Source organism: Sinocyclocheilus rhinocerous, unplaced genomic scaffold, assembly GCF_001515625.1.
Source record: "Sinocyclocheilus rhinocerous isolate Xijiao unplaced genomic scaffold, SAMN03320098_v1.1 scaffold442, whole genome shotgun sequence".
Classification (NCBI taxonomy): domain Eukaryota; kingdom Metazoa; phylum Chordata; class Actinopteri; order Cypriniformes; family Cyprinidae; genus Sinocyclocheilus; species Sinocyclocheilus rhinocerous.
In genome coordinates, this window is record NW_015641030.1 from 634,290 (window position 1) to 659,755 (window position 25,466).

Below are 25,466 nucleotides of genomic sequence, written 5' to 3' on the forward strand. Positions count from 1 at the left end.
TTTTCTTTGAAACAATTGTACATGCTAATTCCAGGTCTTTCTGAAGCTCTCCACAAGTGATCCTTGGCTCTTGGACAACTCTTCTGATAATTATTTTCTAATTTATGGTGAAATTATGTTCTTTCCACTTCTGCATTATGGCCCCAACAGTGCTCATTGGAACATTCAGAAATATAGAAATCCTTCTGTAACCAATGCCATCAGTATGTTTTGCAACAATAAGGTTGCGAAGGTCTTGAGAGAGCTCTTTGCTTTTACCCATCATGAAATGTTTTTTGTATGACACGTTGGTAATAAGACACATTTTTATAGGCCATCAGTTGGGACTGAACCAGCTAATATTAATTTCCACTGACAAGGGGCAGGGTTGCTTTCTAATTACTGATAGATTTCAGCTGGTGTCTTGGCTTTTCATACCTTTTTGCACCTCCCTTTCTTCATGTGTTCGTTACTTTTTCCCTGTGTCATTCTACTTTATTACACAGAACTTAGTTTGTGTAATATTATTATTTATATGTTATTATATTATTATTACTTTATTTTTGTATTTTTTTAATGCAGTGGTGGATCATAATTAATCTTCATTTGAACCTGTTTGTCTTGCAGACAAGCGAAACGTCTGGCCGAGCGGACGGACAGCAAACCGACTAACTCAGGCACCACTGCTCAGGACTGCAAGGATTCAAAGGCTGTCGTCTAGGAGCTGAACCCACCCTTACGCCCCGTCCCCCCGAAAGCCCCCACGACGCCGCTGCATCCTTCTACACGTGTCAACATGCAATATGGTGGATGTGTCCCATGATATGAAATGACAAAAAATGCATTCTTTGAGTCTATGTGAAGACAACACTATCTTAACACAACATTTATTTACTCTAGAGTTAACTAAAAAGAGCAAGCAAGTGAACTTAAAAAATGATAAAAATGTAATGCATGGTAATGTTTGAAAATTAAGGGAAATTTCCCCATTTGATAGATGTTTGAATATTATTTTCACCTTGCCTCCAAGTGATATGGATTTAAACAGGCTTATGTCATGCCATTAGTATACAAAAATATATATATATATATTGGGGAAAACAAAGTTGTGTATCTTATTTGGGGGGTTATTATTATTTTCCTTTTCTCTTTAGTCTATGAATAATAATGCTTGAGTATTTAAAGATTAACCAATGCCAGTGCTGTGAAGTCGTAGTTGTTGTCTTCATATATAGTCCCCCAGCTTACCGTGTATGCTGACATAAAGCATTCATCTATCTATATGGATGTATATGACTTGTAGAATATCATACGCAGAGGAAAAGAAAAACATATACTACGAGTGCAAACCAATGGATAAAACTGATGCTAGAGGTCAACAGCACAGGATCACCTACGATAAAGCTGATCCATAGTGTCCAGTTGAACAAACAACCCTCTTGCCTTCTATAACGTTCCTTGAAATAGAATTTCTTCTTGACAGAAACACCAAGAGGCCCTGAATAGCGATCTACAGGTACACCTCTTTAGTCCTGTTTGATGATTGTTTTCTTCTCCCTTCAGTTTTGTCCAGCACATCTACACCTATGTTGTGTGTTGTATTGACTCGATACATCAACTGAGTGCTTTTAAAGACTGCATTCTGGAGAAAAGAGAGGCTGTGATCAATAGAGACTTGCTATCTTTTCAAAACGATCGAGTCGTAGAACAATTATCTGAAGCTGGTAACTCACTGGAAGAGCGTTTTTCTCTCCCTGAAGATATACAGTGTAATAACAGACATGTCAGTTACTTAAAATGCAGTAAAATCACATCAGTTCATGTTGAAACTATTGGTGTCTGTTGTCTTCTTTCTTGTGTTTTTCCATGTTTTTAATTTTGCAAAATCCTACATTTCTAAATATTTCCAGGTTTAAACCTGTATGAGTTTGTTTCTTGTGTTGAACACAAAAGAAGATATTTTGAAGATTGTTGGTAACCAAACAGTTGACGGTAGCCATTGACTCCCATAGTATTTTTTTTCCCCCACACTATGGAAGTCAATGGCTACTGTCAACTGTTTAGTTACCAACTTTATTCAAATATCTTTTGTGCTTAACAGAAGAAACACACTCATACATGTTAGGAACATGAGTAAATGATGACAGAATTTTCATTTTTAGGTGAACTCTCCCTTTAAGATCACGTTCTTTGTAGCTAGACAACCATGTTTGCATATTTTCTTGCCAACACATGGGTGTGAATTAAAAACCACAGGCAATTTGCTCAAGCATATGGCATAGTGCTGTGTCATACCTAAAGGGACTTTAAGGCTCAGTAACACATGAACGATCATCCATGAGTCTTTTAACCGTTGCGACACAGCAGTCTAAAAATAGCTCCATACTATGAGTTCATTCAGTATCACCAAGGAAACAGTCATTCATTCATAGAGGAATGAATGATCAGTGCCATACAAGATCAAGCTCACCAATTGAAAAAACAAGTCTGTTACTAAACGTGTGTTCACATTAAGCAAAATTTCACTGAAATCTGCAAGAATAAATCTTCGCCCACCTAATTTAGCAAATGTAGAGCACTGGCACTCAGAAAATTAGCAAATGTATTTGCAATGCCCTAGCAAACGAACAGCAGCATGCTAAAAAACACTATAACAACAGTAATGTGTTAATGCTAAATTCGCAGTGTGCTAAATAAGAATTGCAATGTGCTAAAAAACTCAGAACATCTTAACAAAAGAATAGGCTAGCAATGTGCTAAAAACACTTAGAACACCTTAGCAAATGGATAGCAAGGTGCTAAAAACACCTTAGCAAGTATACTGCCACCTGCTAAACAGCACTTGTTATCAAACTTGTAGCAACATGCTAAAAATATTAAGCATTAGCAAATGTTTAGCCTAAAAAACACACAGAACACCTCAGCAAATGCAATATGTTAAACTCGCAACACCTTAGCAAAAGAATAGCAAAGCGCTACAAAAAAATACTAGAGCAATAGCAATGCGTTAAAATGACTCAGACCATTTTATCAACATGTGCTAAAAATCCTTACGAAAATGAACCATGGTCTTATAGTAATAGTGTAGTAACGTTTTTTGGCGTATTGATTACCATTTGCATGACCACAGTTTTATACAAATATCATGGTAAACTATGGGTAATCTGTGGTTACCATTTTCATTAGAACACATTTGTAAATGTATGGTAAGGTGCTAAATCACTCAGACTACCTTAACAATAACAATAATGTGATAAAAACCAATCAGAACACAGTAGCAAGTGTGTAGCAATACCTAGGTAACCACTAACAACATCCTAGCATTATAGTAATGAGTTTTGCACAAGCAAGCTGCGATTTCTTAAGAAAAGGAAAATATCTAGTTTCTTTTTGATTGCTGGTTCCTGTGCTGGATTGACTGAAAGAGTGTCCTATGGCGGGGAATGAAGAAACAGATTAATCTCACTGTTACTGTTAATTATAGGTAGCTGCAATTAGTGTGGAATTCAGATTGGGGAAGAAGGAACTCAATATGAAGGCTGATGGATTGACTTGTTGCCTGGCTTTGTAAATGACCTCTTTCTCCCATTTGTTAAATATATTCACATACCTATAAGCATTTAGCACGTTACTATTAGTTTTATGTGCCAGTATCCCTGATATGCCTTGCAACAAGATCATTTTTTACCTTAAATGAATAACTGGATCATCCTTCAAGTGTGGAAAGCTACTAAAATCTTCGGCAATGACAATTGCTCTGTCCCGTTTGACTCATATAATGCTGTTAACTGGCCATTTTTGCTATAGGGCAACAAAGTTCATTGATTTTCCCACCAGAATTAAGTGTTATCGACCTTTTAAAGCTAAATTAGTGCTTATGTTACTCTGCTGAGTGAAAGGGAAAATAAATCCTGTATGGGCAAGGGAAGCATTTTATCTTGTGTTTTCAAAGCTATGAATTTCTGGCTCTGTGAAGCTTAATTATTTTCTTAGTGGGGAGTTGCTTCAGTTGACTGATCCTATCTCACCAATTACCATAGCTGCGGGAGTTTTGAGGTGTCAATATTTCTTTGTCTCTGTATTACACTAATCTTTTAGTACGGACCATCAGTCAGGCCAATTAGCCTGACTCAAACACCTCCACTGCTGGCTACTGACGTCAGTTGCTTTGAGATCAGTGCTTTTCAGCACTTGGGAACCATTGGCTGCCCAAAGAGCTGTATGTCTGCAGTGCCTGTTGCTATGGGTTTGTGAATAACTGACCTCTATGATAAGGCGACAAGATTTCTAAAATGGAAACATTTCCTAGTTCAGTGGTCTAGATATAATTGAAATCTCAGTTGTGTTATCTATCAATTACAAAATGGGGACAAGACATTTATGTAGGCTATGTTTTTTTGTTTTTTAATTGTTGTGGGTATACTATTATACTTTATTATGTTTGCCGGTCCCAAACTGGTTTTACTACAATTCATCAAAATAATATTAGATTAAAATGATAACTTCACAAAATCTCTTCTGCTCACCAAGGCCGCATGGTTTGATCAAAAATACAATAATATTGTGAAATATTATTACCATTTAAAATAAAAACAGTTTTTCTATTTTAATTTATTTTAAAATGTAATTGCTGTGATGGCAAAGCGGAATTTTCAGCAGCCAATTACTCCAGATCCTTCAGAAATAAAATAATTTTAATTTTAAGATAAAAATAAAAATAAAAAAATCATCAGCAAAGACGCGTTAAAACTGATCGAAAACAGTGCAGTTAAATGCAAAAATACATTCTGCTTAAATGGACCCTATGAAAAAAAAAAATAGTAAACTGTGGTCTCATTTATAAAACGTGCATATGCATGGATGTAAACTCATAGAGCAGGCTATGTGTACGCTAAAATCCACGCCAATGTTCAATTCTTGCAGCTGGCCATTCTCACGTAAAGGATTTAGATGTTGACTGGTGCTCTATTATATGTTAATGGAATTAATTAGGTGGCACTCACAAAATGGAGATCTGAAACCATTCAGCTGCGCACAATTTCAAGATAATTTGTGATTTATAAATTTCACTTTTGAAAGAGAGGCGTGCACACGTTTTTGTGTGTGTAGTTCATTCTCTGAATCACACATACAGTATGCATTGTGAAAGGATCGTAAGATTAAATGCAGGACAGTTTCTACTTAACGTTTCATAAACGAGGCCCCATCGTGTTCAGAATGGCACGCCCTCTTATTCACTCAAACAATTACTATGACATGGGTTTTCTGAAAAAATACTAGCCTACACCCACTCAACATGTAATAGGTCTGTATTTGGAAAATAACTCGTAAGCAATTCACAGTTTTTTTGACATTGCTAACCTTTCAAAATTGCATTTCAGTTCATCTCTTATGAAACACTCTCCAGCTGTTGTTGAACTGTATGATGAGGCATTGTCATTCACAAGCTTAGCAATTCCTCTGATACATTTCCCCTTTAAGTAAACTCACTTCTCAATCACTTTTACAACTAAAGATAACAAGCATTTTTGACTTGAATGGAACATGAGTCAAACCAATCTAGTGCTTACTAATACTCCCCCAAATTCCCACCCATATGCTGTGTGATGAACAATAACGCTTCTGTCTGTGAGTACAGTAGGTGTAGTTCCCCTCTGTGAGCTTTCACTTCCAGTATGTCAAGTCACTTGCTCCTGTGGAAGTTATTAAAGGGATGCACTCAGGAATTTAATTACTAGAAAAGCTGGCAAATACTAAAACCTAAGCTTTCTGCACCAAGTTCTGTGCTCAGGAATTTCTGGCATTTGCTGTTGCTGAGAGTCATGCTTATGAAGAGACGCTGAGGTTATGACTAATACACAAAAACCAACAAATAATCTAAATCATTTTATTAATTTAAGTTAGGTAGAGACACTAAACATTGGAACCATGTTGTGCGCTCTTCTATAGAGCACTCTTTAGGAAAGTTACAAAAAGAGTATGTCATACTGTTAACAAATGGCAAAAATGAAGAGGTAGAGATTTTAGGCTCATCACAGTCGGTGAAGGACGCCTATTGGAATGTAGTTTAAACTCATGTGTTCGGTCTTTTTTTTTTGCCTAAACATACATCTGTGAAAACATTTCAAATGGTCCAGGTTTAAATACACAAAAAGGAAAAACATTAAATGAACAAATGTGTGTGTGTGTGTACAACAAAAATGCATCATATTCATATTGTTATTGACTGAAACTGGTAATTGACATAAAATGCATGATGAATCCATTATAAAAAAAAAAGAAAAGATAGGTCTGTAACCAAAATAAAAACTATTATTTTCAGTTAATTCATAAATTCAAAGTAGGCCGAGTAAAACTAAATATAGTGTTCAGTGACAGGAAAACCAGGCCATCCCTTCCAACTGACGAACTCTCATACATTTCCATATACAAAATACCATAAGTTTGTAGATTACAGAGTAATAACACACTCCCTTCCCACAGCAGCTGGAAACAGACCAGCGTTTTACCCACTTGTACTTCTCATGACGTCAACAAAGAGAAATGTGGGGGGAACAATGCAAAATATTTCTTATAAAACATCACATGGTTCATAACTGGACACTTGATCTCCTGCCGCTGCCTTTAAATGGATCTGATTGGGGAACGGAGTGGCATGGTGCCACACTGAACGGTGTAGATAATGTTGGCAGTGTAGAGGAAAGTAAATACAGTGCATGTCTACACACAAACAAAACAAAAAAGTGACAAGCATTTACTGTTCATACAGTAACATACTGTATAGTTTCACAAAGACGCTAGATAATGCTGGTGACTACATTACGTAAATAGTTAATTGCATGTATGATTTCAAAACTATTGACAGTATATAGATGGATGGTTTCATTAAGCAAACCTTAAAAAAGACACAAAACATAAATCAACAAATAAATCCTTAGTGTAGTACACAGCTTTCTTTGTTCCAGAGGAACAATATGGTAAACCTTTGCATCTGCCAAATGCAAGTGCTCCAGTCTAAACGCAGTCTTTTCACTTCCTTCTGCCCTCTCAGTGGTCTTCTCCTCATCCCTTGTGGGTTAGAAACGGCGCCCTCTAGATCCCGTTCTTGGCCTCGTTGTTGTTCATCGCCTCTTTCCTCTGAGCCAGGAAAGGGTACATGCACTTATCCGCACCCAGGAACCGGTACATGCACACGATTGCTTCGAAGGGCAAAATGCTGTAAAACCCAAAACAAACGGGAGAACGTTACTTCCGCTTGCTCGGACCATCTGGAGGCATTTCAAAGTCCGGTTTTAGGACCATTCAAACGCACCTTTTCATAAAGTTGACCATATAAACAATGCGAGGCGTACAGATCATGGGCTGGTCTGTCAGGATGGCCCTCATGGCCTGTTTCACACAGAACTCTGGTCTCAATGGAGGGAGAAATGGCTCGATCTCTTTCCTGACCGCCCAGGAAGGGAGAGAAGGAGAAAACATGATGATTAAGAGTCGTCTTTGTTTAATAAAGTCAGCCCAAAGTGCTTTGCCAGTCAGAGCAAGTCATTATTGAGTGGAAACAGATCCAACATGCACCTTCTATTCAAGTGGAAGCCCCTATTGTGCACATGAAAACCCAAGCTGACAGTGACATGAGAGGCCACAAGCAAAGCTACCCTGACTGTTGTTAAGCAATGTCTACTCGAACTAGATACGCATTGTGTCGTTCGCTCTTTTAGTGGCCATCTGAAACCTAATCGTGACATTTGGACGGCTCTTTTCTTACCTTATTCTGCATCCTCTGAACATGCCCGTGTCCACCAGGTAAGGACACACCAGCGTCATCTTGATACCGTCCTTCTCCGAAGCCTTGATTTCGTGGCTCAGGGACTCGTGGAAGCCGATGGCACCGAACTTGCTAGCACAATAATCCTGAAACCGAGAGGAAACGGTGTTTAGTCAAGCTTCCCGAGGCGGTTTTCCTCTAATAGCGCGGGAGCGCTGGGATCTACGGTTTCATTAGCATTCTTCTGTCGTGTATGGAGTATAGGTAGAGCCGAGCGGGAGGGTTTTGATGTGGTTCGCAGTGGATGGGATCTTCAGAATGGAGTGGGCAAACACAGATGCGTGTAGATAAACACTCTGGAATAAAGGGGCTCACAGAGGCTTGAGTCACTCCAATAATGCGAACCATAAAGAGTCACATTCAAGGAAACATAATAGGTCAGACAGTGTGACAGGGCTTTTGGGACCCTTTGAAGTGAGAGTAAAGATGAGGGCTTGTAAAATAGAAGTGCACGTACAGCTAACAAAACAAAAAAGGTAACGTTTCCCCAAAAGACTGCTGGGAAAATGACACCAGTTTGGACAGCAGTGAAAGAAGAGGATTGTACATGTACTAGAGATCCCTCAAACACAGGCTGGTTTAATGGACTAAAAGTAACTCTTTAGGTGCAGGAAACTGTTAAACCAGTCTGTTTTTTTCTAGTGCTGTCAAACGATTAATCGCATCCAAAATAAAAGTTTTTGTTTACGTTATTTATGTTAATTAAATATATAAACGTAACATTTTTCTAAAATATATACATGCTTGTGTGTGTATTTATATATACATAATAAATATACACAGTACACACACATATTATGTATACAAAAACATTTATTTTGGATGCGATTAATTGCAATTAATTGTTTGACAGCACCAATATTAACCCCAGTGAATCATGGGGAATTTGCCTCTGCAGCAGGTAGGCCCAGTGAAACCATTGAGCATCTTTTGGCATTAACGTGCTCCTTAATTGCGTGCTGTGCGCCGCACCGAATTTCCATGCCATGGCGAGTCAACGTGCCGAGACTCTCCAAACACACTCTCTTTTTCAGTGTGCCAATAGATTTATGTGATGGATGCAATGTACTGACCTCCACACCAGCTGTGCTGAAAAGGCCCAGTGAACTGGCAACTGTCACAATGTGGCCATGGTTCATCTCTAGCATCTTGGGAAGAAATGCCTTGGTGGTCTGGAAGAGGAAGAGAGAGAGAGAGAGGGGGGGGAACAAAGACAGTTATTTTGCTGATGCTGTCCGTCTCTGCCAAAGCCCTTTGATCCGTTTTTTTCCCCTCCTCCCTGACTAATAATTCACGGAGACTAAACCCTCATCCTGCTGGGGGAGTTTAGAAACACAATTCCATTACAGTCTTAAAGGCCATTTACAGGGAGCTTGCTTTCCACTTGCACTTAGGAGATTAATTTATGTACAGCTCAATTTGTTTTGGTAGATCGAAAAATTGTCATTTCTGACATGGAAGTTTAACTTGGATGAAAAACAGACTACTTGAATGGATGAAGTATTGCTCCAGACCTTCGAGTGGTTTGGTATTGGTCTGAAATGGCTTATTAAAATGGTGAAAAGACCACTTGCAAATTCACAACAAGTGGTTTGTCTGTGGTTTCCTCTTTTCCCACAACGAGTTGGTCCCAAGAGTGGCATCTCAGTATCAAGCGCACAAAGCCCGAGCAGCGTACTCACTCACCACTGTCACTACAATACGGCTGTAGGTCAACAAAGACGGGAAACAAACACCACCTTTTTAGCCTGGATCAAGCATTAGCATTGGAACGATTAAAGGAATAGTTCACGTGAAAAATCATCATTTATGAGTCAAGGAGTTGAATTTGTAAACCAGATCAGAATGAATCTTTTAGGTAAACCATACTGAAAATTGCCAACTGAAAACAACAATTAATTGAAGTTTGAAATGACACGAGTTAAAGGAAATGACATTTTGATTTTGGGGTGAACTACACTTTTAAGCTAGGTTTAAAATGTAGAAAATGAACAAAACAACTTGACTTGTAGTTAGCTGGTACTAACTAAAATCTGCTGGGCTAGATTTGTTAACTGTTTTCAGCTGCTCTGACATCCTGTCTGGCTATTATTGACGGTTTCTTTCATGCAATGAATCAGTGTCATCGTACACTTTCGCCTGATCCTGGCTGGACAAAAGACCGAGTGAATTAAAAAAAAACAAAAAAAAAAAAAACACACACCACACATGCCTCATCTTCCATTCTCTTCAGACCCAGGGGAAGTGAGGAGGTGGACACAATAATGATGAAAAACATGACCGGCGTCATCCATTTACGGCTTTCTTAGAGAAGACTTGCTGTACAAGCCCCACAGAACCGCCTGTGGCTTTATAGTCAATCCTCAATGGAACACGAAACATGCTATGAAAAAGAAAAAAAACTTGTGAGAGCCAAAAACAACAGAGCCCCTTCCAGAGGCCTTCAATGATATCACCATTTATAAACAAGCCCAACAGTAATGGACCTTGGCCACGCTTGAGAATGGTACCATCTTGCATGGTTTTGTGCGCGGTTCGCACCTCTGCCAGCCGTCCTAACACGTCAGCTTGACATGTTGTTGAAATATGGCACTGGAATCTCTCAAATTCACTTCCACTGACTTCACTTCCATGAGGCAGGCCAGTCGTGCGATTGAGCACTGCGGTCCACATGCTACGCATTTAATTCCTGACGTTAACAGTAAACTGTGTATTTTTCCAGCGCATTAAGTGTAAAATTGCTCTTAATATTCATCTCATTGTGTTGGGGGGGTTCCTTCAAGGGAGCAGACTTGGACCAGTTTGAAGCTGTACTCGTGCCTTGCATGCCAAACTGATGGTAAGTATGCGTGCAAATGAAGCATTAGGATAGATTGGGCCTGTGGTGCACATAATGCTAACATCTTCCAAACACTGCAATCTACAGTATTAAAATTTGATTTGGAAAGTTTGGACTATGTGCTGCTTCCAATGAGAAAGTCACGAATCACGCAATCAAAAGTCTACTCTTGCATCAAGTGGTGAAATACTTACTCCTGCTGCAGAACTTGAAGCCTTTCAAATAGCGCAATGTAATCAAAGCCATCAATGAAAATGTGATGTACAGAAATGGAGACAGTTGTTAACATGGGAAGGCATTACATTGAGTCATTGGAAAGGACACCATTTAAGTCATACCATACATTCAATCTACATTTACCTTGAATTAGCAAACACTCGCTGGTAATGTTGGGTTTGATTTTGGTGAAGTAACTGGTAATAAATCAACCCAATGTTACCAATTAAACCAGCATTACCCACCCAGCTACATAACTTGACCAAAATCAAACTCAACATTACCAGTCTACATGACTAATGCGGAGTTTGACTGGTCAAGCAGCTATGTTGGTAATGTTGGGTTTGGTTTTGGTCTGGTGATCAATCCAATGTTACCAATTAAACCAGCAATACCCATCCAGCTTCAGTACTTGACCAAAATCAAACCCAACATTACCAGTCTAGCTACTTGACTAGTGTTACGTTTAACTGGTCAGCTAAGCTGGTAATGTTGGGTTTGATTTTGGTCAAGTAGCTGGGCTTGACCAAATCGAACCCATCATTAACAACACAGGCCCTTGACCAATAGTCTATCAACCCATAACCTCTGAACTTGCACAAATGAGCAGAAATGGCTAAGAGCCTTTGTAAATACCCACTCAGCTATGGAATGAGGGGGCCACCACTGATGTGGGCATGGCCTTGCTGACCTCTCAGACACAAAATGTGTGAAACTGAACAGAAGTTCATGTCTTAATTCATAGCTTCCGTAATTGCTTCTCAGCGCCTGAGTTTACGCTAAATTAACTTCCAACAGCAGAGAGCTTCCTTGGCCCTTGCAGTGGTTCTATGCCTGTTGTGCTCTCTAATTGATACAAGCTCAAGTGCATCGCTCCTCACAAAGCTCTTCACAGCTGCTGTGTCAGCCTGGATTAGTGCTAATGTTTGACCAATAGGAATATGCACAAATATTGTCACACAGAAAAGCCCAGATGGCCGGTACTTAAAAAAAAGTGGACCGACCAGAGAAATGTAGCAAAGCATTGGCCAGATTGATGTACAGCCCTCAGACTGAACGCCCAGAGAAAATGAAGTGAGGGCTAATTGATATGCTGTTACTGTATTGCCAATGTCTCATTAAAATTGGGGACGGATCTATGGAATCAAAATGAACTCGGAAGTGGTTTAACCTTACTCAGATAATCCAAATTAAGCTGTTGTTGGCCAGGAGCTCTGCAAATATAAGCCGCCCCAAGTCAAATAACGGGTACAGGTGCATTGGCCTTGAGCAAGACCATCTAAAACTACTCAAGTAAGACCCTTCTGCCTGGCTGCTCCCTTTCTCCTGGTCTAGCAGGAATGTGGGCTGGAGAACTTGGCTCCTGTCGTTTGGCATCTTGTCAAGCTGATCCCTAGACAAGAAAGCAATTGTCACATAAGTGGGTCAGGCAGCAGCTCCCCATTACCAGCAAGCTTGTGTACAAGACTCTCTTTCCCTTGATGCTTTTCTCTAGAGACAGCCCTGAGTCTGTTGCTTCAGCCACGCTCACTTAGCAACTAGGAAGCTTTCACGGACACCACTGCACCCAGGTGTGGAATGCACTGGTCACATATCGCCTATTATGGGGTCACCATCAGAGAGGAAGGAGGAAGCTTACTCCATTCAGCACTCCAAAATCTGACTAGGCACTAAATCTGGTCATTTGCATCACTTAAACTTTTACTTCGCCAAGTACCAGTCAGTCCGCCACAGTGCTACTCCGATGGGCTATTCGATCTGAAAGGGCTCAGCGGAGAACTCGCTGGTCCTGGGACTAAAATGCAGCTGTAAGTATGGAAAGAGTGGAGGGCCTCAGCCTGGAAGAGCACTGCTCTGAGTTAATGGCCTCACTTCCTTGTTGGCTCCTCCAGTTTTGTTGCATTCCCACCATGCTATCCAACAAAATAAAGATGATGTCCATCTGGAGTTTACCCTTCCTGCCTTAAGAGTTTGGAAACACAGCGGACCGTTGAAATCAAGATGCTGAACCGGCTGCCAGGTCATGTTTGAGACTCTTTAAGAGGATGATATGGACCTGTTGTGAAGACAGGCTTAAGAAACATCACTTATGGCCAGAGGAAAGAAAAATGTGATGAAATTAAGGATTTGGAAGGCAGTAGCTTTAACTTGGAAAAATACCAAACAGTTAATGGAACAAACAAATATCTGAAATGCATTAAAACAAAAACACAAAAAACACGCAACAGCTTTTGCAATTTATTCTCCCACTAGCATGGGAAAGTAATGGACCTGAATGCCATATTAGCACATTATGGAGAGATTAAAGACCATGAAATGGCTTAATAAGTTTTCTTGCCTATATTGTCACATATGCAATTAAAATAGCTTGGCCAGGACATATTAAGCATGTTGTACACAATCAGTATTATTAAAATATCAAATACACATTTAAAAATTTTAAAAAGGACACAAAACTTAGATTTTTTTTTTTTACTTTTGAAAATTGCAATAATTAAAAATACATAAAACACCTACATTTTTAAAGTGTGCCCAACCATGCTCGAAAAACACACACACACACAAAAAAAAAAAAAGTCAATTAAGATGAAAAATAAATAAATACAAATAGGTAAATAAATGACCACCAGGGCCATCATCTGAGAGAGACTGGAGTTCAGAGTCCTATAATAGCCCACTTATTGGGTCCGGGGGAGGGAGGACCCCCACCCATAAAAATGTTTGTCTCAGGCCCTTTAATTTAAGTGACAGTGCTAAACCTTGTAAATGCATATTTCAAATATAATATCTGTACAAAAAAAGCCAACACAGTTAACGGGAAGACAAAAGAAGAAGGGAAAAAGGGAAGTCTTGTGTCACGAACCACATGCAAGCAGCAACCAATTAAGAGAACATGTTTGTGTAAGAAAGAAAGAGGAAAAGCAGTGTTGGTGCATTTCTGTTCAGCTGGCTTGTGGCTTTAATGACCACAACCTCCACTCGGTATTCCTTGCCTGTCCTTAATGATTAAGCTCTGCTTTCATCTTAAACCCCCACAAGGAACCATGCGCTGCATAAAGCTTAAGCAAACACAACCAAAACCTTAATGAGAATCCCAGCTCTAACAAGTGCATCTGCTACAGCACCACTGTGGCTTACACTGAACAACTTCACAAGTTAAAAAAATGAAAATATAGATAGCAAAGAACATGGTGTACACTAAAGCTCAGTTTGTGGCCAAGCATTTTCATGCTTCATTAGAAGGACTTCCAGCATTCATTCACATATCTGCCAATGTAAAAAAAAAAAAAAAAAAAAGTAATGTAATGTGATATCATAACACCCTAAGAACATCAAAAAGTCAACAAGTAAAAAGCCATCAATATATTTATTTTCCAGGCAGTTTGGGATGATATCAACCCTCACCTCTCCAAAAAACATTAACCATTCTGTCTCACAAATCAATGAAATATAAAAATCCCCAACAGACACGTGAAGGAAAAAAAAAACATCCACAATCCACCTCAACGTGACTTTAGCAGCATGATTTAAAACAAACTGTCCCATTACAGCTCATCCCATAAGGTGGTCTCAGTAAGACAATGCAAACTACAGACAGGCCGTTTACGCATTTACTGGCAAGAGGTTAATTAGTGAGGCCAAGTGAGAATGGACTCGCCCAAATGGTACTTCCCCAGGCAGGATGTGCTCTTCAATGGGCTTTAAATTAACAAACCAAGGCAGAGCAGATTGTTCCTGGTGATCTTACTAAAACCCCCTGCTGGAGTTCTCTTGCTCATAGCTTGTTTATTTCCGCAGATCTAGGAGCTTTGGAGAGGACTAAGTTGAAACGGCAGGGGGCATGTAAATAAAAAACCTCTCTGAGTGGAAGCATGGTTTTAAGATCAGTTCTGATGTTAGAACTCACAGGGACTGACTTGATGAAGTCAGGGAGGGTAATCTGATCCTAGATCAGCTCCTGTACTGATATTCTTACTGAACACATGCCAGATCCTCATAATCTCACAGCCTGTGGATGTCTACTTCAGCAGAACATCCAGACTGAGGCGTAAATATTAATTCTGGCTGCCAAAAAACAAAGGAATGAATGAAAGCAAATGGATAACAGACTAAGAAGGAAAGGGCAAGACAGATGAGACTGGAGTGATTACATGAGGAATATGCAACACTTATTGGTGTGTTTTAAGAGGGGGGGCATCTCAAACGACAGACACATTTGTTTGCACTCAACGACACCAGACGGATTTAACGACTGAGCTTCTAAGTGCTTGATGTAATTGATTTTGAAAGAATAAACATTGAGTATAGAAGTCAAAATTTAAAACTCCACTCTGGCTTATTATGAACATGCATGGAGCAAAAGAGGTTTGCTTTCCAACTTGGCTCAAGTGCAAATACCAGAGAAGAGAAAGGAGTATGTGCTGAACAGATGGGCTCATGGACAGTGGCATCATGTGATATAGCACAATCACTAAAAGAGGGCATTTCCCTGCGTTGTCCCACTTTAAAAGAGCTCTATACTTTCTTTATGATGCATGCATATTGACTGGTTACACTGTTACATCAGATATTGCTGTATATAGTTGTGTAGTTTCAGAGTTAAATGAGACTCACCCAGAAGTGTGCATGGCAGTTCACAACCATGGTCCTCTCGATCAGCTCATCAGGGCACTCCAGCAGGTGGTGGCCGGATACAACACCAGCGTTGTTGATCAACAATTCCACTTCACCGACCTCCCTGCGCACTTTCTCTGCTGTGGAGTACACACTCTCCCTCTTGCCCACATCAACCACGTATGTATACACCTGCGGCTGGAACGGAGGGACCTCTTCCACGCCACCAACAGCTCCTTTGAAAACCACATTAGATCATTATCTGAGATGTCGAGAACCACAAAACTCAAGCTTCATTTGATTCAGTTTCATTGATTAAGAGTTTTAAAAAAAAAAAAAAAAAAAAAAAGGAAAAAAAACTTTCTGAGAAATATAAGCAGTTGTGTAGGAAGCAAATAATCTAAAAAAAAGAATCCCTCACACTGCTTGCAAGCTTGCAAATTTTAATAGGTTTTGGCCATGTGACTGTCATCAGGTAAACAGTACATGATAAAGGACGCATGATCAAAACAAACTAAATTTTGCATGCTAAAGCAGTGAGAGGGATTTATTTTATTTATTTATTTTTTTAATTAACTGATTCGGAGTTTGAATCTGCTTTACATTAGGCATTTGGTGAAAAATCTCTGCCATGGAGCCAACTAAGATAATTGCAACAATAGGTAAGACTATGGCCTAATTTATATAGATAGACCAATAATCGGTTGGTCAATATCTACTAACTGGTGGGTCTCTAATGAATATCCCCATAAAACACCTGAGGTTTTACATAAAACAAAACAATGGTGTTCACAGGTAAACAAACTTATTTAATTAATAAAGAGTGTTTGCATAATTACACAACTTTTACAGCCATTCATTCTCAAGTGAGAAATATGTAGCATTTTAAAATAACAATAAAAAAAATAAAAAAAAATGTAAAAATAAATTTGACCACCCGGAGTGCAGCAACTTAATGGCAATAATAATAATAGTTATAATAGATTTTATTTTTATACTGTTATAATAAAATATAACATTTCATTTTTTTAAAAATCAGTGTAGAAAATGTTTTCACATGTGTTGTTTGATGTTTTGGTCATGTGTTATTATTTAGTTATTATTGCCAATAAGGGAAAAACATTAAAATCAATTTTGCATACTAGTTCTTGGACATTTAAACAAAGAAATTGTATGAGTCATATCTTCTTTATACATCAATCATTCAAGGACTATACACAAAACAAGATTTAATACCTACAAAGACATAAAGCTACCTGGACTAAACACAATAGACCAATTAATTTTAAATATGATAAACATGTAAGTTCAGGTAAATAGAAATATGAAATCATCCCATTTACCCTCTTTAGCCATCGAGTTGTCATCTTGCTCTCTGTAGATCTGTCGCACCATCTCCACAGTTTCCTCATTGCTGTGGCTGTTGATGTCCCACAGCACCAGTGTAGCCCGGCGCCGGGCGAACTCTTTAGCGAAGAGCCGCCCGAGTCCGCCGCCCGCCCCGGTGATCACGCACACCTGTCCCGCTACGCTCTTCTCCTTCGGCCGTATGAGCCACTTCAGTCCGGCCATCACGATGGCCCAGAGAACTTTGAGCATGACCACGAAAAACTCCACGACAATGTTCATCATCATGTTTAATGCCGCGCTGTGACTTTGTTTTAAATAAAGATGAACGTCTCACAATGTCCAGTTACACCTAAATGACTAATCAACCTGAGTTTTGCTGTTGTGCTGCTACCATTAGCATATAATTTATTATTTAACTATGCGCCTAATTATGGGTTGAACATCCAATTAACCCCAACTGTCATACAACTACTAATATACATATATAAAAGCCTATACACAAATCAACAATATAACGCATCAAACTTTCAGAATACGGGCATCACAAATAAAAGCACTAATTTAACGCTACAACACAGACGAGTCTCCCCGCCAGCGACCTATCGTATCCCGGCACGAATGCTCGCAATAGCTGCCAGTGCGCCACTGCTCTGTGAGCGAGATAGAGACAGACTCCTGACTGATCTGCTGCTCGCTCTCTATTTAAACCAGCCCCTCTCCACAGGACCCGACCGAGTGATTGGCCCAGATGCCTGATTGAAATTTACATCTACTTGGCTCAGCTGTGGACGTTTGGGATGTGTTATAACCCTGTCTGACTAATAAGTAGTTGTGGTTGTATTTTTAATGCTTAGGTGGATGTTTCAATTAATATGTTATATCAGTGCATATAATTGGATGTTATATGATTTGTGCTTTGCTTGAAGAAAGTAGTTCAATGCGTTGTTTTAGGAGCCCACAGAATGTTAGATAGAGATTTCTCAGTGGTAAACACTGAAAAGGAGAAATACAATACAAAGCTGTTTCTACAAAAAGGGGAAATGTAGGCTATTAATAGGCTGTTGAAAAGCAATACAAAGGTTTATGTTTAGCTACATAATAAAAGCCAGACATAAAAAAATATATTATGTAAAAATAGCAATGAGTACAAGAAAAGTGCATCTGAAAATGAAACGTTAAACCTCTTAATTATTTTATTTTGTAATAGGGATATCAAGATTTATATGGAAACCAACCGAAGTATAAACAAACTGAATCCTAAAACCATAAAACTGTGAAGGTTTTGCTTGTTTGTTCCCATGCACTACAAATGAAGTCTGAGAAAGAAAACAATTATTTGCCAAGAACTGTTACCAGATGGCAAAGGAGAAAAGAGTCAGAGCTCTTTAAGAATGGATCTGAGCTTTCTAAGATATCCTTCTCAGGAGATGCTCCATATCTCATAGCTAGTAATGATCTGCACTATCTTCGTCGCCCTCTGCAGTTCTTTGCGTTCAGATACAGAGCAGTTTCTGAAGCTTCTGCAGCCAGTAGCTAGACCACAGTGAATAGTGGTGATATAGTGCAATGCTGCTAAACCTCTCAATAGTAGATCAATTGATGTGACTGAATGTGTGATCACTGTGGTGCATCCTGTAGTTGACAATCTTCTCCTTGGTCTTGTTAATGTTCGGGGAGAAGTTATTGTCCTGGCACTAAACCACTAGAACTTCAACCTCCCTAGAAAAACTTTCAAAACTCATTCCACATTTTTCCAAAAACTACCCGAAAGAGATCAAATGTAAGTGTTGCTGGGGGGAGACCCTCATTCATCTGACAGAAAGGAATGAACAGCCTGTTTCCAGAATGTGAGGGCTTCTAGTGACATTTTACATATCTAATCATTGAATCTGTGACATGAATGAATTATGCATGCAAACATTCCACCAGCAGCTCACATTATAAACAAGTTTTAATGAACTTAGAAAACAGTGGATGAATCAAAAGAGCATTTGCTTCAGTGTCTCAAAATTCTTAGGCTTTATGATGATTAGCCTATGTATTGGAAGCCTCAATAGCCTACTCTACATGTATTAATGGATGTGTTATCCATAGATATACCCCATTATATTTCCAGATTCATTTATGAGCAGCTAAGCTACATATTACTTATATAATTTATTTTTTCATACACATCTTAAGTTCTTATTAATGGGATTCAGCCATATTAAATTTTTCTCTTATAGGCTATATTGAGCGTTTAGAATGTCGTTAGCTAATGTTTTTAATATATGTTCAGCCACATGTTATATGAATAACTTAATGAATGAACCGAGGCAGATCCATGTTCCTACCATAATTTAAGGGGACAGATGCATGTGTTAAAAATGCCTTAAGGTCGCCACCTCTTGGATTGACACTGTAATTACACATCCTTTTTCGATATAGAACGATTAGAACGGCTTGTGTAAATCGTGTTTAAAAAAATCATAACATTATTTTATGCAGTACAGTAAACAAATACGTAAACAAAATAACAGTGGTGCTGTTTTTAGCATTGAAAATTAATGAATGAATATAGGCTATTTTCTGTGATGTTCAATAGCAATTCAATACGCAATAGGCAATTCATACACAATTAAACTAATTCAAAACAACAAACTGCGAAAGGTTATTTTACATAAACACGTGTACTTTTTACGTTTATTTTTTATAGCTGAAATTAAATAACATTTTGCGTTTATCCTGTCTGCTGTGTCACGTGGTTTTGGTAGTAGTAACTATGGAAACGTCAATCAGCTCCCGTTTTTTACTTTTATTCATTGAAATAATGGCCGTAACTTGTAGTGTTAAGCTTCTTAAACGTCCTAAAATGACATTATAGTTCGTCTTACATCTGAAAGTGGAGATGAAGCCTTATACCGGCGTCGTTAGACCTAAACTGATGTCACTGCCAACTGAAGCGCCTCTGAAAATACAGAACATTACAGACGCGCGACCCAGTTATCCTTCAAACTACATCTCCAGTCCTCCAGTGTCTGGATGCTCCACGGCTGCTCAATCCAGACTGAATGTCTTCTCAGCAAGACAGAAATGCCCATGCAGTCCGAACGGTGAGGATACTGAGTGCTTTACATTACATGAGTGGCTCTCCAGCAGGATACAATACGATTTCAATATCTGTACGTTCAGCGCTGAAGAGTTTCCAGACAATGAACGCCGCCGTGTCAGATGCTTTACTAACATGTACATTTAATGTTTAAGTTGTAGATTCAAGGGATCTAAAGCCTCACAGTGTCAGCTCTATTACTGAAGTGTGAGTATACTAACAAAATAATAACAACTTGATGTTTTTAAGACAAGCTGACATTGTGTGTGTGTGTGTGTGTGTGTGTGTGTGGTTTTTCATCTTTGGTGTCTGGGTATATAGGCTATCTTTATAAAAACTTCCACAGAAATCAATGCAAACACTGAGATTGTAAGTCACTAAAGTTGCCTTGTGTATTTCTACACAAACACTCTGTAATGGCAGCATGTATTAAGCCACTATATGAGACATTATTCTACATTGTTTGTGTGTTTCCAACTTCACAGGCCACTGCTCCCATTGTTAGCCAAAAATCGCTCAGCAGTGACCAACCGTACCTCACAAAACCATGTGTCTGACAGTGATATTTTTGACCGTCATTTCTTATTTGATAAACGATGGCGAAATGGAACTTACATCACTAATGGTATTGAAGGTACAGTATTTATCCCTCTTTCCATTCATAAGATAGTAATTATGTCATTTATTGTATCATTATTAGTATACAAATGGGAAAAAGGGCAAAGAAAGTATCTTAATACCATGTGTATTCATTCAGATTATGATACTGTCATCATTATTTGATGAGATGGAACAAATGTGTAATTGGTAGTTTTAGTGGGGTAGCCAATAGATGGCGCTCACAAATTTTACATGAATATTTTTGCAGCACATAATTTCAGCATCACCATCTCTTTAGATCTAAGTAAATTTAGTCAGGGATTGCTTTTGCAATTATTTTATATATAGTGTTTAGATGATTCTATTATTTATAGATGTTTCTTTTGCTTTCTCTGGAAACCTTAGAACATAGATATGTTTATTTTCCCAAACAGATAATGTTCTGATGAACCACAACCCTACAAATCCACTCTTTCAGGAGTTCCATGTTTATCGCTCTCATAATTTAACCAGATTTGCCCACCGCAAAGAACTCTGCCCACACGACCCAAGACCACTTATTTGCGGGTGAGTTCTTCAAGACTGTTGAAATACTGCAATATTTACTAATATTCTCTACATCATATATTCTCTACGTCAATTTCAGGTCTGATTATCTAACCTCATTTCCATCAGTTCTGTTACCAGCCTTTACCCCATCTATCAGTGGACGACTCTGTTTATCACAAAACTATAAAAACAGGTAACTTTATGGTGTGTTTTTTTTTTTGTATTTGACTATACATATTGTGTTTATTGTATACTTATTTTACTCTCTCTTGTTCTTATTCTCTGCATTTCAGATTAAGGATGAAAAACAGAGCGCACAATCTCTTCTCTTATGGTGCTAACAACAAAAGTGAGCTTCCAAGCTTAAATCTAACATTTAAATGCAGCGATTTCAGATAGAACTGATTTATTGTCATTTACCTTGTAATAACCCATACATTTAGCACATAGCATGTGTTAGTTCGATGTTTGCTTAATGTTTAACAGGTGAGATCTCTCACTCCACTCCGTTTACAGATTCAGAACGCACACATTGATGAATTTCACATGTGCTTGTGTTTTTCATGAGCTCACAAACATAAAATACACACATTTAACTCACTTAACGCTTAAGTACACACATACCTCACGTCCCCCCGCCAGACTGTAGGCCATTATTGAAATTCCCAGTCTTTTGTATGAGGTGAGATGAGCATTACCTGTGTAAATTTGAATAAGCAAACTGTGCTCTTGTCTAACCAGCCTGTGGGCCGGTAATTGTTTTTCAGCCCAGTCGTACCCTGATCCACACCTGGGTGCCTCGGCCTCTTTTGTTCAGAGGCTCACAGAGATTTCCTCTCTGGAAGCAGAGACAGTCCGGCAGGAGAGGATGAAGAGACTCAAAAAGATCAATAGGCAGGACTCTTAATCGGAGTTCATTAGCCAAAGAGGAAACACTCGACTCCTGAAATCACAACTGTGCCAAAATGGAGTAAATAAAGTCAAGGAGAAAAACTTGAGAGGTACAGAGTGTTGTAGCGCAGCCACTATATTATAACTGAAATAAAATGAAAACGATGGCTCTAGCAAGCATTTATATTTCTTATGTAAAACTATCAGGGATTGTTGAATTTAAAGTGTATTCGCCAAGAATAACTGCCTTAACATTGCACTTATATATGTTTTCTAAGTCCTGTTGCATATATATAAAAAAAACTTTATGCTTTGTGTACTGCCTTTAAGTTAATATAATCATATCCAAAAAAACATATTTTTGTCAAAGAAACAATTTGTTTCAACGTTATCTAAAAGTTAAGAACTGCATTATTAAATAGTATGAAACTCTTAAGTGTATTATGTTTTTAATTGATAGTTTTGATAGTTTCATACGTATATATCAGCCAGTAGCATTTACAAACATATGGCTGTTGTATGTTTTAGCTGATTTTAGAGTATACAGTGCATTACAGATACAGCAGTATTTTAATGATGGTGGGAGGCTGCATCTTTGTGCAGTTTGTTCTGGAGAGCGTGGGAGAGCTCCATTCTACACCAAAGTGTCTTTTGTCGAAAGGAAAAGGGCCAGGTTGATTCGGTTCAAGACTAGGTTGGCACATTCTGGGCAGAGAGAAAAGAGATAATGTCTTTTTGGCTTCAAGAGTTCATTTCAGGAACCACCTGCAATGAGAAGCAGATTATTATTATTATTATTATTATTAATGATAATAGTAATAATAATAATAAATGATATATAATGATATATGATATACAGTATAATAATATGTATATTTGTAAAAAAAATGTTTTTATTATTAGTAATTAATAAATGAATTAAATTACTTCTTTGTTTAGAATTGTAATGATTGTAAAGTTTGTATATTATTATTATTATCATCGTTGTTGTTATTCAGTGAATAAATTATAAATTGTATATAAATTATATTAATAAATAATTTTTTAGAGGTTTTTTATTATCACTATTAATAGTTAATTGAATTTACGTTAAATTTAAATAAAATTACATTAAATTTAGTCAATTTAAATTTACAAAAAATTATTAAGTTTATTTTTTATTTTTTTTAAAGGCTAATGTTTGGATTTGTTATAATTTTTTTATATTATCATCATCATTATTATGAATCAATAAATTATTTATTATTTGTTTAAAATGGTAATGATTTCTAGAGGGTGATGTTTATATTTATTGATTAATTATTAATACTAATAATTTTAATTATGGGTGAACAAAGTCCTCCTGTAGCGAATCGATGCGTTTTTGTAAGAAAAATAACCATTTAAAACGTAATAATCAATTTGAGTAAAACACAGCCTAATTTTCATTTTTGAGTGAACTAACCCTTTAATATAAATTAATTAAATTATTTATTAGAGGTTTCTAGAGGTTTTTTATTAATATAAACAATATTTATCTTATTTAGCTAATTTTTTCATATCTGCAAAGTTGCATTTAACTTTTTATTTTGATCAACAAGACTGTAACGGTTTCATAGTGAGCTGCTTTACAAGCTGCACTCTTCATGGCTTGCTTTTTTTCTTCTTCAGTGAGTACAGTGGCTTTCAACTTTAGTCAATCAATATGACCTGGAACAAACAGTAAACAAAGAGTCCTTTAATAAAACGCTGCTGTAGACCTGCCCACAAGAGGTTTATCATTTCAGCTCAGCTCGTTTTAACTCACTCCAAATCAGCCTGACTTCCAAACCCTACAGGTTAGAGCCCTTATAAATGTTACTTGTCGTCTAGTGGTTATGTGCTATGGTTAAATGCTAAATGGATGAACTTTATGACATTTGGATAAGGAGTGAAATAATGAAAAGTATTGATGTGCCACTATCATACAATATATCTGGCCTTTGTGGTCCATAAAATGACCAACAGTGATATGAGGTTTGTGTGCACTGGAAAGGAATGCGACCTAGTCAGGTTAATGGTAATGATATACTTCAGTAAGTTCACTCACAGAGAGTAGACAGTGTCCTCCTCTATCTTCATGAATCTGAGAATGGAGACGGTACCCAAGCCAAACCTAAACACAGCCAAATCTACAAATCAAAAGGCCCAGATTTGGCAAGAGTTTTGAAGGTTAGCTCAATAGAACGGTTAGAGTGAACAACAGAAGTCCAGTTCAAAGAATGACTTTGATATCAGGTGACATTAATATGTCCAGTATAAAACATAAGAGACCTTTTAGAGTGACTTTACTGTGTTTCTCAGATAGCTCAGCGAGACATAAAATGTCAAACTAAAGCTCTATTTTTTTCTTTTTTAAAGTCAACAAATCAAAACTGACCTTTACTTTTTACTTTCTTACATTTAGTCATTTAGCAGACGCTTTTATCCAAAGCGACTTACAAATGAGGACAATGGAAGCAATCAAAATCAACAAAAGAGCAATGATATGCAAGTGCTATAACAAGTCTCAGTTAGCTTAACGCAGTACACGTAGCACTTTCTTAAGGCTTGGTTTTGATCTTATTGTGAAGGATTCACTGGTGCATGTTTTTCCAAAGAAAAAAGTTTGTCTTCTTTCATCAAAATTGAATAACATGCTCTACTTCTGAAATTACTTTCAATTTTGGTTTTACATCACCAGGTCCTCTTATTTTTCCAACTCTTTCGACCTGCACCTGTCATCTTGTTTTACTCAAAAATACCTCATATTTCAGCAGTAATTCAATGTGGACAAAATCAGGTCCTGGCCCTACAATTTCTTTTTCTTTTTTTTTTTTCTTTTTTTTTTACAAATTTTTGAATATCTTGTTTTACTCAAAAATACCTCATATTTCAGCAGTAATTCAATAGGTTGTATGTGAATATTCAATAGGTCGTGAATGGCATTTCATCATTTAAATAATATGAATAGTTTGAATTAAATTTGCTTTGGTCCTGAGATTGTCACAGTAAAAAAAAGAAAAAGCATATATACATATATACTCGTATATAAATACTTCATGGAAGCCCGTTTCTGCCACATAAGGGGGAAAATGTAGATCATGAAAAAGTCAAAACTATGGCATTAAAAGTCAAAACTATGAATATTAAGTTCAAATTATGAGATACAATTTTAAATTATTATACATCATAATTCATAACAACTTGTCTTCATTTTGACTTAATATCTCATAAATATGAGTTAGTATCTCATAATTTCAACTTTCTGTCATAATTTTGATGTCAAAATTTGATTTCAACTTAAGTCTTAATTATGATTTTTTTTTTAAATATATAATTTAGACTTTATATGTCACAACTATGATTTATCAAAAGAATGATTTTTCTTATGTGGTGGAAATGACCTTTCATATAGTATCATAGTTTCAAAGAGTCCTTAAACTTAAATGAAAATGATTAAATGTCATTAAAAGTCTGAATCTAAGTGATGATATAAATTCCATAGCTTTATATGT

At 37.5% G+C, this 25,466-nt stretch overlaps 3 protein-coding genes across 4 annotated transcripts in view; 2 read left to right on the plus strand and 1 right to left on the minus strand.

The window, feature by feature from the left end:
* LOC107754203 (double-stranded RNA-binding protein Staufen homolog 2-like) overlaps positions 1-1,050 on the plus strand; it is a 51,551-nt gene extending 50,501 nt beyond the window's left edge. The window contains exon 3 of one of the 2 annotated variants that reach the window (XM_016570573.1): positions 607-1,050. In XM_016570573.1, the coding sequence (XP_016426059.1) occupies positions 607-700 (94 nt within the window). In that variant the 3' untranslated portion in view covers positions 701-1,050. Of the gene's footprint in view, positions 1-561 lie in introns of both variants that reach the window. The other variant, XM_016570574.1, reaches the window with a different exon arrangement.
* Positions 1,051-5,852: 4,802 nt separating this feature from the next.
* LOC107754204 (retinol dehydrogenase 10-A-like) lies at positions 5,853-17,496 on the minus strand. The gene is made up of 6 exons (XM_016570575.1): positions 16,817-17,496; positions 15,474-15,709; positions 8,878-8,976; positions 7,745-7,890; positions 7,292-7,423; positions 5,853-7,195 (listed from the first exon to the last, which is right to left on the minus strand). Exons 1-6 carry the CDS (start codon positions 17,106-17,108, stop codon positions 7,072-7,074), a joined length of 1,029 nt encoding a protein of 342 aa, XP_016426061.1. The 5' UTR covers positions 17,109-17,496; the 3' UTR covers positions 5,853-7,071.
* A 2,214-nt stretch (positions 17,497-19,710) lies between these two features.
* On the plus strand, positions 19,711-21,997 carry LOC107754217 (uncharacterized). Its single transcript, XM_016570589.1, has 7 exons — positions 19,711-19,906; positions 20,073-20,118; positions 20,397-20,545; positions 20,946-21,078; positions 21,158-21,253; positions 21,354-21,409; positions 21,828-21,997. The coding sequence occupies exons 1-7, from the start codon at positions 19,711-19,713 to the stop codon at positions 21,965-21,967; spliced, it is 816 nt and encodes a 271-aa protein (XP_016426075.1). The 3' UTR covers positions 21,968-21,997.
* Positions 21,998-25,466: the final 3,469 nt, after the last annotated feature.

What these genes read in the sequence shown, in the direction of transcription:
- LOC107754204 (XM_016570575.1), bottom strand. Translation starts at nt 17,108, where the DNA reads ATGATGATGAACATTGTCGTGGAGTTTTTCGTGGTCATGCTCAAAGTT. An exon ending in TTCAGAGGATGCAGAATAAG is followed by an intron (nt 7,424 to 7,744) that starts GTAAGAAAAGAG and finishes CTGGGCGGTCAG; the next exon opens with GAAAGAGATCGAGCCATTTC. An exon ending in ATGGTCAACTTTATGAAAAG is followed by an intron (nt 7,196 to 7,291) that starts GTGCGTTTGAAT and finishes TGGGTTTTACAG; the next exon opens with CATTTTGCCCTTCGAAGCAA.
- LOC107754217 (XM_016570589.1), top strand. Translation starts at nt 19,711, where the DNA reads ATGAAGCCTTATACCGGCGTCGTTAGACCTAAACTGATGTCACTGCCA. An exon ending in GTCAGCTCTATTACTGAAGT is followed by an intron (nt 20,119 to 20,396) that starts GTGAGTATACTA and finishes CCAACTTCACAG; the next exon opens with GCCACTGCTCCCATTGTTAG. An exon ending in CCAAGACCACTTATTTGCGG is followed by an intron (nt 21,079 to 21,157) that starts GTGAGTTCTTCA and finishes CGTCAATTTCAG; the next exon opens with GTCTGATTATCTAACCTCAT.